Genomic DNA, 15,184 nt, shown 5'->3' on the forward strand with positions numbered 1-15,184 from the left:
GTGACAACTGAGCCTACATGATCTTCCCTCTGTGATTCTTATCATGTTATCCGAAGCGCAGGTTTTTTTCCATATAACCGATAGCCTCATTTGTCGTGCTAAAGCAAGCCTTGTCCAATTAACAAACAATTCTCAAAAAACCCCGGCGGGAGTTTTCTTACACCTGCTCTGGATGGGACTTTTCCATTGCGCATAAATTTGGACCTTCTGCCGACTTCGGCAAACCTGTTGTCAGTTCAAACCGGTTTTTCCACTCTCTTTCTGGCTGACAGCTCACAGGCTTGAACACCGTCGGTCTCTACAGGCTTCTGAGACACTACTACTGTCTGTATCGGCAGGCAGCCTGGGACATGCTTTCATYTACAGTTYAAGCCTTTTGTCTTTTAAATTACAACATTTTCTGTTGATTCATCCTTACTCYTTGGATCACACAATTATGTCTTGTAMTAAAACACTCATCTACATTCTACTAATACAAAGTCTTCTTGACTACTGATTGTAAGGAAGAAGATAACACACATTCTGCCATTACAGTATTCACTTCACTGGCCCAATATTTTGTTTGAACAGTGGCTGTTTTTTTCCCCTGATGTATGATTACAGTCCTCCTGGCATTTAACAGTATGCACGTACTCTGTTTGTGCCCAGGGACTGAATCTTTGGAGTGAACCAATCTTTGCAGTAATGTGTTTTGGGGTTTGAAAGCCACTGGGATGTCATGTTTAGAGAATAAACATCTCAGTTTCTCTGAAACTCCTGCAGCATATGAAATGACTGGTTTAAGGTCTTCATTTTCACCTGGTGGYTGGCTGGAATCCTGTTTGGGTTTCTTGTCTTCTTTCAGGAAAGCCCAGTTAGGATAATCACACCGCTCCAGGGCCTGTCTTGTATGTGACTTCTCTTTCTCCTTCTCCCTGCCTCCTGTGTTTGTGGGGACACTGTCTGCTTGTGGCACATAGTCCTGATTAGGGTTGSGCAATATTGGCAAAAAAATTAATCACAATTAATTGTGGTATTTAGCCGATAACGATTAATTTGACGATTAATCCCCTGGAGTCCCTGGATACACTTATTTCGTAGGCACATGACCAATTTAGTGTGAAAGATTTGCTCTTTGTAAAAAATTGTTCCAAACTGTGTGAAAATTACAGATTTCATCATATTTTAAATTGTGTTGATAGATAAATTACATAATTTTATTTTTAATTTTCATCATATTTGAAGTGGAGAGAAGCATCGAGCGGACTGACCGGAATAATCTCCAGTCAGTCTGCCTGGTAGCATTAATCGTCAAGTGCCAAAAAGTAATTGATTAACGTTTTTCTGACGATTAATTGCACACGATATGATTATGCCCAACTCAACTCCTGATGACTCCTAATGTGTGTTCTGTGGGTGGTGGGAATCAAAACGCAAATACTGGTCTGTATGGGTGGGTTTGCGATGTACGTCCTTTTTCACCCGTCCTCTTATCAGAAACGGAAGATGTTTACGCACTGCAAGGCCTGGCCAGTCTGGCCTGGCTCTCCACCAGCCCTGCCCTGCTTTTTTCGCACTGTGCTGAGAGCCGCCTCAAAGTGGGTGGGAACTTCCACTGGAAAAGCGCAAATTTTGTTAGTGGCATCATTTGATTTGCGACTCAACAACGGACACCGCCACAGAGCTCTTGACTGTTTTGATGTTCATGTTAAATTACAGATTGCAGTGCTAAAATGGATACGTAAACGTAGAGTTAGATGACGACTGGTGATGCAAAATAGTGAGGAGAGGTACCAAAGGCTGTACCTGGCCATACAGCAACAACAAGCGGCTACAAGAGTAATACCACATCGACTGGTAAGCAATATTAGCTAGCATTAGCTTGTGTTTACATGATACGGTTATGAAAATAGTTGCTATTTTGTAGATTGATTTGTAATAACTTTCCAGACTCGTTTGGATAATTGTCAATTTGTTAAAGTGTATCTTACCCCCCTGTGAAAAGATAACTCCGCCCCAAGGCGAAATTTGAAAAATGCATCAAAGTAGGAAGGGGAGGGGGTGGTTAGAGAGCGGAGGTGTGGCCAGGACGAGAGAACGTGACAGCCTCGGCTGAGCTGTCTGCCTCACAGGACAGAGGAGTGGAGCGCTCCGCGACAGCCTGACAGAAAAAAAATAAAAGCATACAGCTGCATCTGCTCTCAAGATCACTAGTTTAAATCAGGAATAAAAGTGTTGGGTCTTGTTTGACTGAAGTTTGGTCCGTTATGGCTGTAGCTGCCCTGCTGTGTTTCTGCTCTACCCATATGAGCAGCAAAAAGACGTTTTTAGACCAGATGTTACAGATTTGGACAAATACGCACAAAAACATCAAAATTAGCACAGAAGCAGTACTATATAACATTTTAGACACATTCTAGACAGTTTATCAGCTAAAAAAGTTGATTTTGGGGTAAGTTACTCTTTAACTTACTGTAACAGAATTGGTGAAGTTATTTTTGTTCTATTTAGATGATGTACCGCCTCCGGGGACCGTCTGTCCTGGCCTACAAACGAAGTGGTGGGACCTTATTGTTCCAAGATTTACCGAAGCGCAATGGGTCCAAAACCTTTGTGTGTCTGAGGAAAGTTTCAACTACATCTGCTCCAAATTACGACCTGCTTTAGAGCAGGAAGACACAACCTTTAGAAAATGTGTGGAGTTAAAAAAAGAGTGGCCATTGCTCAGTGGAAGCTTGCTACAGGCTTAGAGTACAGGAGCATCGGACATGTTTGGTGTAAGCATTACAACTGTATGCACATGCATCCAGGAGTTCTGTGCTGCAGTACAGGATTTGTTATTGCCTGAACTTATATTTCCAACTCCGCTTTATGAAGATGGCAGCCTATCTTTAAGACCAGTGGGGTATCATGTCACGTTTTTTTTTTTTCTGTACTGACAAGTACATGTAAGGTCTGTGTCTGCTGTAGCACATTGCATACAAATGTTAATTTGTCTACAGATTGACAATACATTTCCTCAAAATTTCAGCTAGTGTTCTTTGTATGCACACACACCTGTTCTGCAGTTAAACAACATGACTCCATAGTTATAAATATGTGTTTGTTTATGAATGTATATACACAGCTCTCCAGCTGTATGTATTAGGGGTGTAAGAAAATATCAATACACTGAAATATCGCGTTATTTCATTTTCCGATACTGTATCGATATTCTAAATCCCTGTATCGATTTTTGATTAAGGTTTAAAATGTCAACTTTCCTGCCAGCCGTTCATTTTATGTTGTAGTTCGGCCTCTGACCGCTAGTTGGCAGCAGTGAGCCAGCCATTTGGCTCCTCTACCTCTTGAGCGCCAGAAAACAACAAGTACACTTCGCCGCAGCATGCAGAACGGGGCGGTGACGGACCTTTCCGTCAGTCCCATACCTTATATGGAAATGGGACTATTGCATTCCGAAAATTAAGGGGGCGCTAGTGACACTATTTTCTATCGAACACTTTCAACATTAAAAATACAAATTTTACAGTAAGGAAATGGCTACAAAACGTGTTATGTCATGTGGTATGTCCCTTTTTCATTTTCAAATCTTTATTAAATCTTTGTTGTTTTTGGATATTAATATTATATTACAGTAACAAACTAACCTTAGGCATTAGGCCTGTGAGGTTAACCTTAGGCATTAGGCCTGTGAGGTTAACCTTAGGCATTAAACCTGTGAGGTTAACCTGAGGGTCTGTGTTTGGGGAGGTGGATAAAAGAAATTAATAAATAATGCTCTGAGTACTTGAACGTGAGTAGAAGAAACTCTCCAACTTCTTCCTTTCTTCTTCCTTTGCTCTCTTAATCCCGCGTCTTTAAGGAGCAACCTTCATTTCCGGTATGCAATAGTCCCATTTCCATATAAGGTATGGGACTGACGGAAAGGTCTGTCACCGCCCCGTTCTGCATGCTGCAGCGAAGTGTACCTCGAAAACAAGGGTAGCATTAGCATTGTGAGTAATGCTCCGATAGCTGAATCTGAGCAGAAAAGACCGACTTCTGCCTTCTAAGCTGAGGTAAGGTTACGAACAGTTACTTATTTGTCAGAATGTCTGTATTTTAAAGTGTATCTTACACCCCCCCCCCCCCCCCCCCCCCCCCCAAAGTGAAACTATATCTTCACCCCCAAGGCAAAATTTGAAAAATGCATCAAAGTGGGTAGGGGAGGGGGTGGGGAGGGGGGATAGAGGGCAGAGGTGTGGCCAGGATGAGAGAACGTGACAGCTAGCATTAGCATTATTGATGCAGCATGGAGAGTGACCAGCGATGCAGATAGTTACATCTCTGAACGGTCTGAGGTGGAGGATTTTTCACCCCCCTCCTCACAGAGGCAGAGAGAGACTTGATCATGTCAGCTCAGAATGGGACTGACTCGTGTTGTCTCCCTGGATCAGGACACGGCTCGCTTTACCGCAGCCTCAGCTGAGCTCTGTCCGCCTCACACCACACCAGCCTCGGAGAGGAAGTGGAGTGCTCCGACAGGCTGACAGAAAAAAATAAAAGCATACAGCTGCAGCTGCTCACAAGATCACTAGTTTAAATCAGGAATAAAAGTGTTGGGTCTTGTTTGACTGAAGTTCTGTCCAGTTCGTGCTGTTTCTTCATTTCACAATGACGGGATGATCGCGGACATGCAACTGCTTGGCTGCGCCGCACGCTTTCTGCCTTTTTTCCCCTCCTCCCCCTTGAAATTAAATTTAAGACCAACTTCACAATAACCACAAATGAGGAAAAACAAGAACAATTAGTCATATCTTAATTTATTCATGTTATATTATATTTTATTCACTTTTTCAAAGCTGACAGACTTCAGTTGGCTGTAAAACAAACCCAATATTTAATCCATCTCCTTGTCTGTTGATGTAGGAGCTGGAAGTCAGAGGTTGTTATTAATATCAATCTGTTCATTGTGTAGTTAATATTTTAAACATGTAGTTGCTTGGCACAATGACATATTACAAAAACTAAATTAAGAACAAACAATATAAAAGTTAAATTCTCCTCTAAAGTCATTGTTTGGGATAAAGTATCACATTAATTTCATTATCATAGCTATAGCAGTGAGTTTAAAAACAGGATGATTAAACAAAAATCTGTCTCTATTTAGTTATTTAATCAAGTGCTTTTTTATGTAGGTAAAAGTATGTTTAGGAACCTGGTAAAATACACCAGAATGCAGGAAACTGCATCTACTAATCTCAAAGTTTTCTGGGGGAGGACCCCTAGACCCCGCACTAATGGCCCCCTCACACACTTTACAATGCTTCTGATGCTCTTTGTTTAATGTTAAATTATTGCACCACAGCAGAAACATTTACTTTGTTGTTAATGAAGTGTGAAGAGTCAGATTTGGGTCGGTGGACGTTATTTTTAAACAAATAACAGTTTCAAAATATATTGCTAGTGTTGATTGTAAAGATGTTTGTTTAATAACTTTCATCGTTATTCAACCTTAATTTCAACTAATTTTACAATGGTATTTTTCATTCACCCATAGGCTATTATGAGAGTACACAAAAATAACTTGGAGGGAAATCATTTGCTGAATGTTTTGTCCCCGCTCCAGTTCAAATATCCTATCTGCGCCCCTGGTCCGCAGGACACCTTCAGAGACTGTGACTCTGCTGAAGATTCTCATCACATCTCTGACCACAGCTGAATCTGAGAGGAACTTCTCAAGACTGAAGAGAATCCAGCCTTTTTTTCAGGTACATCACATCTCACTGCGCTGACCATGCTCTATAGAGAAGAATTTTGTTAAAACATCCCTGACTTTAACCAGAGTCATGAAGAAATTTGTTTCTCAGTTACAAAAGAGCAAAGTTTATGCACTAAAAATAAAAACTACAAGACAGTTTTATTATTTAGATTCGTTTAATAAATACACTGGCATGAAACAACTTAGTACAAGTTTAATTGCTTTTTGAGATAAGTCTATTTTGGAATTGTAGCCCCCCCCTCCCCCTCCCGGAGAAAAATCCACCAGCCGCCACTGAATTCAACATGAACTCATTTTCTTATAAAACAAAGTACAAAGTATCATTAAACTCTCACCTGAAACTGAACTCGGGTAGAAAAGAAACATAAAAGTCACACAAAAAATATTTACAACCATTATTATTTACATCCTTCAAACATTTAAATTTATTCATCGATATTTATTTCTGTGAATTCATTACTCCCATTACTGTCCTCAGTAGCCTGCACGTTGGCTGCAGGCACCTGGTTTTCAGCTTGAGTCTCGTTATTTTTACTTCCGTCTCTCCCCTCTTCCTTCACCTGCAGCTCCAGCCTCAGCAGCTCCTTCTCATTCAGGACCAATTCCTCCTCGATGGCCCTCTGCTGCGCCTCTCGCACTTTCCTCTCCTCCTCAGCCTTCTCTGTTTTCTCCTGCTTCCTCAGCTTCCAGTAGAAGGCCAGGTTTTTCTCAGGGTAGGTGACTTTAGCCAGCGGCAGCTTAAAGATTTGTTTGGTCTCCGTGGTCAGGAGGAGGAAGRTGAGGGYGGAGAGGCAGAACGRCCAGGTGCATGCTGGCAAACCGAACTGTGGATAAATCAAAATAAACCCCATTTGGTACCAGTGTTTTATTTTAAATTAATCAGTACAGTCTGTGGATGAACCTAGAATGACGTATATTTACCCTGGACATAATGTTGGCAATGGCTGAGGTGAGATATGCGCAGAAAAATGCTGCAGAGAAGAAGAAAACGTTGAGATGACAACAGATAACCTGCTTTGTGTTTCCTAAAGTTGCTCACGGTAACATGACGTCCCACACCCATCTCCTATAGATTAGCTGACTTTCAGATAGTCTTTTTTTTTATCTCTCGGTGTCTACTCACCACAAGTGATGGCGAGCAGGTGCACCTGCCAGGTGAGAGCGTAGAACATTCCTCCGATGGCGATGCAGACCAACACACAGTTGTAACCCCACAGGCCAAAATAAATATCTTCAAACGGGGCTGCTAGAGCCAAACCTGAAAAAACAAACAATCAGATTCCTACTAAATACAGATACTGAATTTATTGTGTTACTGTTCAGGGAATACTGTACACTGGACTGAGGCTGTACAAAGTTTGCTTTTGATCTTCATTACTTTACAACCCCACTGACGTTTCACCAGGTTTCGGGTGCGTTATCTCACCTGACACCATGCCCACAGCAGATCCCAGAACAGCATGAGCGCAGGTGATGGGGGAGGAGATGAAGAGGGAGATGATGAACATTCCTCCTGTCCAGGGATTGTCACAGCCGTAAACCTGCCCTATCCCCACAGGCACTGACCTGAACAGCTGAAAAAAAGAGACTAAAATATTTGAAAATGCTAAATTCACTAGCGTGTTAACGTGGAGCRTTGTTATTAGGCCCCCCAGCAGACCTTTGGGACGTTGATTTCAGCCCAGGTGATGTTTGGGAACTCGGAGCGCGGCTGGATGAGCACCAGGGGGAAGTGGTTGTTGTAGTGTCCGGTGGCGACCATGTGGAGACACACCAGGATGTTGAAGGGCAGCGTGAAAACGGGCAGATCCCAGCGGCTGCTAATGGATGCCAGGGCACTGGACACAATGGGACTAAAACACAACGATGCAGAACATCATCAGCTGTGTWAAACAGACTGCACATATGAATCACACAGCTTTTTAACCACTGGTACTCTTTGTTTCCTTTATAGCTGACTGAGCAACGTGAATTGGAAATTTAAACTTGGATCTACCTTTTCATTACTTTCTAACCTTTTATTGTTCAAACATTTTTGGCAGCTTACCAAAAATTAGTTATACACCACCTCCTATCAAGCTTAGCTTCGACAGGTGTCGATCAAAGATGTTGTGCTAGCGACGTTTTTCTTAAACAAATTGTGTTAGGGGAGATATTTTATTATTTTTATAATATTGCTGCAGGTAGTGAATAGAAAACAGGTCCTGTGTTTTATTACAATCGACTAACTAAAGGCAAAAATCTCAAAAATATTCAACAAACATGACGTTTCAAATAATAAATATTGGTATCTGCGTCACTAGCCATGCTTGTTATCAAATATTGGCCCACCCCTAAAATGTAGGGACCCTGTAAGACTATTTAAAGGAATAGAAATCCCAYCCCCTCTTCTCTGATTGGATAGTGTGAGCACTACTGGGAGCTGAAAGTCTGGGGGAGATTTAATTACCCTGATGTGACAGAGGGTTTATCTAAATACTAGCCACTATAATAAACTGACCTCAGGGTTCACAAGTAAAGATAACTGTCATGGAAAAAAAATATCCTTAAAGGTCTTACGTTTCTTCTAAGGCAGAGAGTCAGTGACCTCTTTTGCTTACCTTAAAATGTCATGTTTTATGATTTTACTCTTTAACTTCTGTTTTCTCTCGGACAAAGTGTTTTAAGATCAGGACAATATCTGTTTAGAAGTAATCATTCTTGTGGCTTTTTTTGTTATCAAACATCAATCTCTCCTCGGCCCAGTTTTAGCACCAAGAGAGATGTTAATTGTTTGTCTGGATAACATTCTGTATAAATGCTTGTATTTGAAACTGCCTCAGTGCACACATTTTGTACCACTGCCCTGTGTGACATGATGTGTATCTTGCAAATTACAATAAATCCTATTGACCATTTTCACCGAGTGCTTTTTATTCTTGGATCTCGTGTTTCTGTCTAGGTAAAATAAAAATTTCCACGACTATAACTATTCTATTATCCTTATGGGGTATATCTAGTTACTAGGGCTGCAACTAACGATTATTTAAATGATCGATTAATCGGTTAATTGGTCAAATCATTAAAACGCTTAATTACATGAATATGAGTAGATATAAATTAAGTTAACTCCTTAAGGATGCAAGTTATTGATTATGAATTAATCTGAAGTTGATTTATCTTAAAGATTGATAACAATTGATTAATAAGCAGCCATTCTTTTTAAATAAAACAGGTTTCTCTTGAATCAAGAGGGTCTTCCCTTAAAATAGATTTTTTATAATCTGCTAAATTTAGATGCACGTAATACATATTTTAACAATTTATTTTGCCAGCTGTATTAAAAACTGACTGAAAAAATGTTTATTTCTCCTACATGAAACAACAGAAATTCAATAGGTTGCTGAATGAGGAAAATAGATTAAAATAATAAATTTTTAGATGTAAAACTAGGGCTGCCTCAAACGATTATCTTTATAATTGATTAATCAATTATTTTTTCGATTAGTCGACTAATCGGATCATATGTTAATTGAATTTAAAACATCCAGCTTATCGTGCAAGAATGCAGCTGCTATTATATTACCATCATTAGATTTTAGCTAAATGCTAACTAAAAATAATTGCTGTGGAAGGCAAGTTCTGCTCTGCAGATATTGCACAGGTTTCTCTTTCATTTTCTTAAAATGATCCCACACTTTTCAGCTCCGTTGCTGGGAAGCCATGATACCAGAGCCTGTCTGTATAATGTCTTGTGACGTCCATGGCCTACCCCAGTTACCACTACTGTGCATGTGTGTCAAGGACAGAAAGGCAGATGTGGCAGTGGAAGGTGTCAAAGCAGTTTGGAGAGAAAAACAAAGTAAAGAACAAAAAAAAAAGAAAATCTATTAAATTAGTCATCGGTTATTTTAATAATCGATTAATCGTTGCAGCCCTGCTAGTTACCCTGATGGGACAGAGTGTTTATTATCTAAATACTAGCCTCTAGATAATAAACTGAATGTACAACAGGAGGTCTCAGAACATTCAATTAACAAACTGCTCTTGATTGATGTGTTGTATAAACTAGATGACCTCTAAGGTCACAAATTTCCTTGTTTTTATGCCATGTTTAGTGTTTTTCTTACCACATCATGGACATGAAGATGTTGGGCAGCAGGAGCCACCAGTACCAGTTGCCTTTATTGGAAAATATAGCCATGAGCAAACCCACCAGGATACCGTTGTATCCATACAACCCTGCAGCTATGGCTTTCCTAAAGAACAATTAAAAATTAAAATCGATCAATTCCTGTGATTCAAAAACAAAGTTAAGCAGTTTATTCTTTGTCTGGGTTTCTACCTGTTTTGTTGCAGGATGAGAGCAGAAATGGTAGCGAAGAGTGTGCCCACAAAGCCATTGAGGGCCCACCAGTAATTCTGCAAAATGAGGCCCCCGAAGATGATGAGTCCACTCAGGGGGTTGTTGACGAACATTACCTGGGACGCTCCTCGCAGAACCCAATCCAGCAGCTGCAGCAAGAAAAACTGTCCTAAAAAAAAAGTTCATGCATTACTCAGACTGTAGATGATGTTATTTCCAGAGTACCACTAATATGACTTACTTTCCATCCATTTTCCGAACACCTCCATGTCTCCTGAGAAGTAGGACACGCCCTTCAGAAAGCAGGCCTTGGTGCCCTGCAGGGCTGGGAGTCCTGCAGGCCTCGCTTGGCCGTCTCTCCCATCTACCTGAGAGGGGCTGTGGTCAGACTGGTGGTTAAGGTGTGCCATCGGGTTGGAGCTCCTGGACAGGTCATCAGAATAGAAAGTTTGTTTTTTTTAATACAAAAGCAGAATCTTAGAAAAYAAACAGGTGATGTATTGATGGAGGACCAGCTTACGGTAAACACAGGAGAGTTGGTTGAAGAGCTGCTGATATTCTTGAGAATATGCTAAAAAAGAAAAGAAGTAAAAAAAAAAGTCACTCGGCAGCAAATTTCTGTCGTGCTTGTTACAAATACTAAAACTTTACAGAAGAAAACTGTTCATGCGCTGGTGTTTTAAGGTAGTTATAACTTGCATATGAGTGCAGGAGTTGTTACACTTTAAGTCATGAGGTTACAGGTTGGAGAATATTTTGCCTGAAAATCAATTTCTTAAAGAAAGAATCCAGCATCTTTTCTCTAATCTTCAAATATAAGCTCATTTCTGTCCAACTCTTAAATATTATTTTCTATGTTGCATTTCTATTTTCCTGATTGCACAACGTTGCAGGTTACAACAAACGTCTCCAAAGAGCTCCTACCTTGGTGCAGTGAGGTCCGTTCATATGCTTTAGACCTTTCTCAGGCCACATGGACTGCCTGCTTCTTCGGACTCGCACCACAGAGGCTCACAAGAAAGGCTTTTATACAAACGGACTCCACCTTTCCTCTCACACCCACCTCATGCTGTCGGCGTTTACAGGAATCCTCAGCACCCAGCAGGGTCAAGCTTGACCTTATTTAATTATCTGTAGGGACAAACATCTCTGAGATGTTTTTCTTATTTATTTTTTTGTTCGGATGATTGGAGGGCAGCTCGGCTGAGGTGAAGTCAGGTATTTTCTCTTGGTTATGTAAATGTGATTTCAAAATGGTTAAAAATGCTTTTTTAGAAGTCGTCTCCACGTCTAAGTTACTGAAATAGAAATGTATTTTTATTCCAATGCTTCATTCAGGAAGCTTACAAAACATTTCTCCTCAGAAAAAGTTGCTTTTTGTTTCAATCTAATTATTCTTCAAACATTATTCAGTGATATAGAAATGAAAGAAAAAACACATCCTGTCCACAACACTTTTTCTTTTAAAAATTGGCCAAATTTTTTTTTCATTTTTGTCTTTTCTCTGTTTTGCAGTCTAAAAATGACATTTCTAAAATTAAGACAGTTGACCTCTAACCTACAAATGAATCATAAAAGAGTTTTTTTTTAGAGAGTATTTTTCAATACATTATTTGAAACTGGCTGCAGGTGAAATATTAAACAGCAGTAAAAGGTTTTAAAATAAAGATTTATTTCCTTGATTAAAAACAGATCAGAAAAACAAACCGCTGAAGAGATGAATTATTTTAAATATAGTTTATTCATTTCATTTAATAAACAAAACGTTACAAAACAATGCAAATCAAATAAAATGAAAGGCAGCAGATAAAAAAAATCTTACTGCTCCTAATTACAAAAAATATATTAATTTCAAACAATAATAAACCAAATAAAAAAAAAACAAAGTTGAACTCAAACAGTAACTCATACAAATACAAATTAAACAATTTCATATTTCTTTAACAATTTTACTTTGATCATTGGTTTTGAAGGAATTAATTGATCCCATGGTTTTATAATCATTTTCCAGATTATTCCATAGTCGTGCACCTTTTTTTTACTGAAGTTCATCTGTCCTTCAGATTTGGTCGGATTTTTGGTTTAACAAACATTTGTAGTCCCTTCAAATTATAGCAGCTTTCCCTTTTAGCAAAATTAGATTAGATGTTTGAAGGTAACATTTTTATTAGCTTGATACATAACCTGCAGAATGTTGTAATCAACCAACTCATACAATTTTAATAATTTTAATCGATGAAACAATATATTAGGTAGGTGATAGTAATGCTTTCTTGTAAAAATTCTTATGGCTGTTTTGTAAAATAAAAATAGGATTTAGTGATTGTTTTGCATGCATTTCCCCAGACTTATACAATAAATCAAATGTGGAACAATTAATGCATTATATAGTATAAATAGTCCTTTACTATTAAATAACTCCTTAACTTCCTACAATACTGCAATAGATTTTGCCATTTTTGTTTTTAAGTAATTTATATGAGGTTTCCACGACAATTTTTCGTCATTGATGACACCCAAAAGCTAGACTTCAGTGACTCTGCAAATCTCAAAACCATCCACTCATTGAACATCAGTTTTTCGTTCTATTACTAAATATCATGTCATTTGTTTTATCCAAATTTAATGATAACTTATTATGATTAAACCAATTTTGTACTTTTAAAAATTCCGTTTCCAACATCTGTTCTATATTTTTACCCAGGCAAAAAAATAAAAAATGTAGTGTCTTCTGCAAATAAAACACATTTAAACAGCCCCGACACATTTACCAAGTAATTAATATGTAGGAGAAACTTCTTTGGTCCCAGTACAGAACCCTGTGGAACCCCACATACAATATTACGAAGTTCAGATCTTACATCATTAATTTGTACAAACTGTTTCCTATTAGTTAAATAACTTGATATCCACTGTAGTGCTGGACCTCATACCATATTTGTTTAATTTCCCAAGAATACCGTGGTCAATAGTATCACATGMTTTTTTTTTAAATCAACAAAAACACTGACTGTTGTTTTTGATCAACAGCTGTTATGTGTTCAATTAGGTCCATAAGAGCCATTGATGTTGAGTTATTAGCTCTAAAACCATATTGATTTTTACTTAAAATATTTTGTTTTTGACTAAACTGATCTAATCTGGTGAAAACTTTTCCAAAATTTTTGAAAACTGGTAATGATATTTGTCTAAACATACAGTATGTTTCTCACCATTCTTGTAGAGAGGGATTACTTTGTTGTTATTGTAATGGTCAGTAAACTTTGAGAGTTTTGGTTTCTTGTTTTTATTTTTGTAAATATTTATTTATCTCATRGCCAGTAGATAATACCATGTGGGCAGGAGATAGTTAATGTTTGGCTGGCTACAAGATAATTATTGTGCAGAGGCTGTTGACTGTTAACATGAACAAGTTTGAATTTATTTCATTTTATGAATTATGACACATTTCAGTCATTTGTGGTTAGGGATTCTTAGCTTGAGACACTTACTGTAAATCAACTGCTCAAAATGATCTTTTACCAACAAGATAGTAGCCTTATTCATGTGTGCATTTTCTTTTATCTAATGTCACCAGACAGGCTTCATAGAAACCTCCTTAAAAAGTGCTTTCTTAAACCTTCATCAGCACACTCGCTCTGTTTTTGCCCTATCCTATTTTCTTTACCTTTTTGTTTGTGTTTAGAAATTTTTAGTCAGCATTTTGCTGATTTTAGCTTCTAGCTAATGTTTGTTTCTTTTAGCTGGTGCTTTTCTGGGTTTAGCTTTCAGCTTGCCTTCTTTCACAGTTATTTTTAACTAGCATTTTGATAGCTTTTAGCTACATCTCTGCTACTTTTAACCAGCATTTTGAATTGTTTTAGCTTAGCGTTTTGCTACTCTTCACTTTTACCTTCTGCTTCTTTTAGCTTTAACAACTCAAGTTTAGTTTCATTAAAACTTTTCAGCAATCATTCAGCACCCAGGTTACTGCACTTTCACAGGAATTAGATTTCTCAAATTATTTCTCGTTTTATTAGACATTCAAATTTTTAAAAACATTTCTGAAACAAAAATTCTATCCCTGAATAAAACCAGGAGGATAAAGTTTGAAGTTATATTTTGCTAACATAAAGTGAAGAGTTTTTTTTTTCCAGAAAGGCTTTAGTACACCATGAATCAAAGAAATCTAAATTGTTTTAGAAAAAAATAAGTTCTGACATGTTTTTGAGAAGAAATGTTTAAATCAGGCAAAATGGGGGTGGGGCTCTCCAGTAAATGTATAAAATATRAAAAAAATAGTGTAGTTTAACATCTGACAAAGCGCAGATCATAAAATAAACAGATTATGAGAAAATTTTAAGCATAACATTGTAAAAGTTACTGTGAATGCAGGTTTMCATGTTGACCTGTTTACAGTGCACCTGTTGCATTCTGGGATAGAAGCTCCTTGTTACTCATGAGCAGAGTGGACACAGAAAACTAGTCAGATTATGTACAAGTTTGATAAACACCATGAAACTTTTATTTTTCCACTCCTATGCTCAAACATGCTCACATTTTGCAAACTTGTTCAAGTGTCACATAAATTAGTTAGATAAACACAGGAANGCCAGGGTGTACCCCCACCTCTCCCACAGTGATTGACGGTGAAAGCACCAGCTCCCAGAGGAGAAGAGGGTAAAGAAAATGGATGGTGTTTCTTATTGTGAAACTTTGCTTTCAGTTGCTTTTATAAGAACGTCTCAGTCTTTCTTTCATTCTTTGATTCTGCCTGTTTGTTATCAGTGATCTATGTTTTCTGTTACCAGCTTAGCCTGGCAGTTCAGTCCTCTGTTTCCTGTGGCTGCTCTGCCGCACACACCTGCTGTTCATCTGCAATCAACCAGCTGCATTCACTTGTCAATCACTCCTCTGTGTGCTTATACTTCTGAGGTTTCTGTCAAATTCACAATGATCATCATGTCTTCTGGTTTTTGTTGCTAAAATGTGTTTAAGTTTGTTGAAAAAAAGTTTGGGTCTTTACCTGCACTTCCTGAGCCATCAAACCTGTCACTGACTTTTAAAACAAAGTTTGGAAGCATTTAGAGGAAGCAGCAGTTCTGTTTTTATGCATAAAA

General features: G+C 38.3%; 1 protein-coding gene across 2 annotated transcripts; it reads right to left on the reverse strand.

The window, feature by feature from the left end:
* Positions 1-5,876: 5,876 nt before the first annotated feature.
* LOC106521752 (urea transporter 2) lies at positions 5,877-11,418 on the reverse strand. Of its 2 annotated transcripts, XM_014014454.1 has the most exons (10): positions 11,010-11,418; positions 10,606-10,656; positions 10,327-10,508; positions 10,065-10,254; positions 9,850-9,978; positions 7,401-7,593; positions 7,167-7,314; positions 6,864-6,998; positions 6,662-6,711; positions 5,877-6,564 (listed from the first exon to the last, which is right to left on the reverse strand). In XM_014014454.1, the coding sequence occupies exons 3-10, from the start codon at positions 10,493-10,495 to the stop codon at positions 6,166-6,168; spliced, it is 1,413 nt and encodes a 470-aa protein (XP_013869908.1). In that variant the 5' UTR covers positions 10,496-10,508; positions 10,606-10,656; positions 11,010-11,418; the 3' UTR covers positions 5,877-6,165. The 2 variants fall into 2 exon arrangements, with proteins under 2 accessions (XP_013869908.1, XP_013869907.1); XM_014014453.1 differs by having other exon boundaries at positions 10,327-10,656.
* Between the last annotated feature and the right edge of the window lie 3,766 nt (positions 11,419-15,184).

This window comes from Austrofundulus limnaeus, unplaced genomic scaffold, assembly GCF_001266775.1.
Source record: "Austrofundulus limnaeus strain Quisiro unplaced genomic scaffold, Austrofundulus_limnaeus-1.0 Scaffold114, whole genome shotgun sequence".
Classification (NCBI taxonomy): Eukaryota; Metazoa; Chordata; class Actinopteri; order Cyprinodontiformes; family Rivulidae; genus Austrofundulus; species Austrofundulus limnaeus.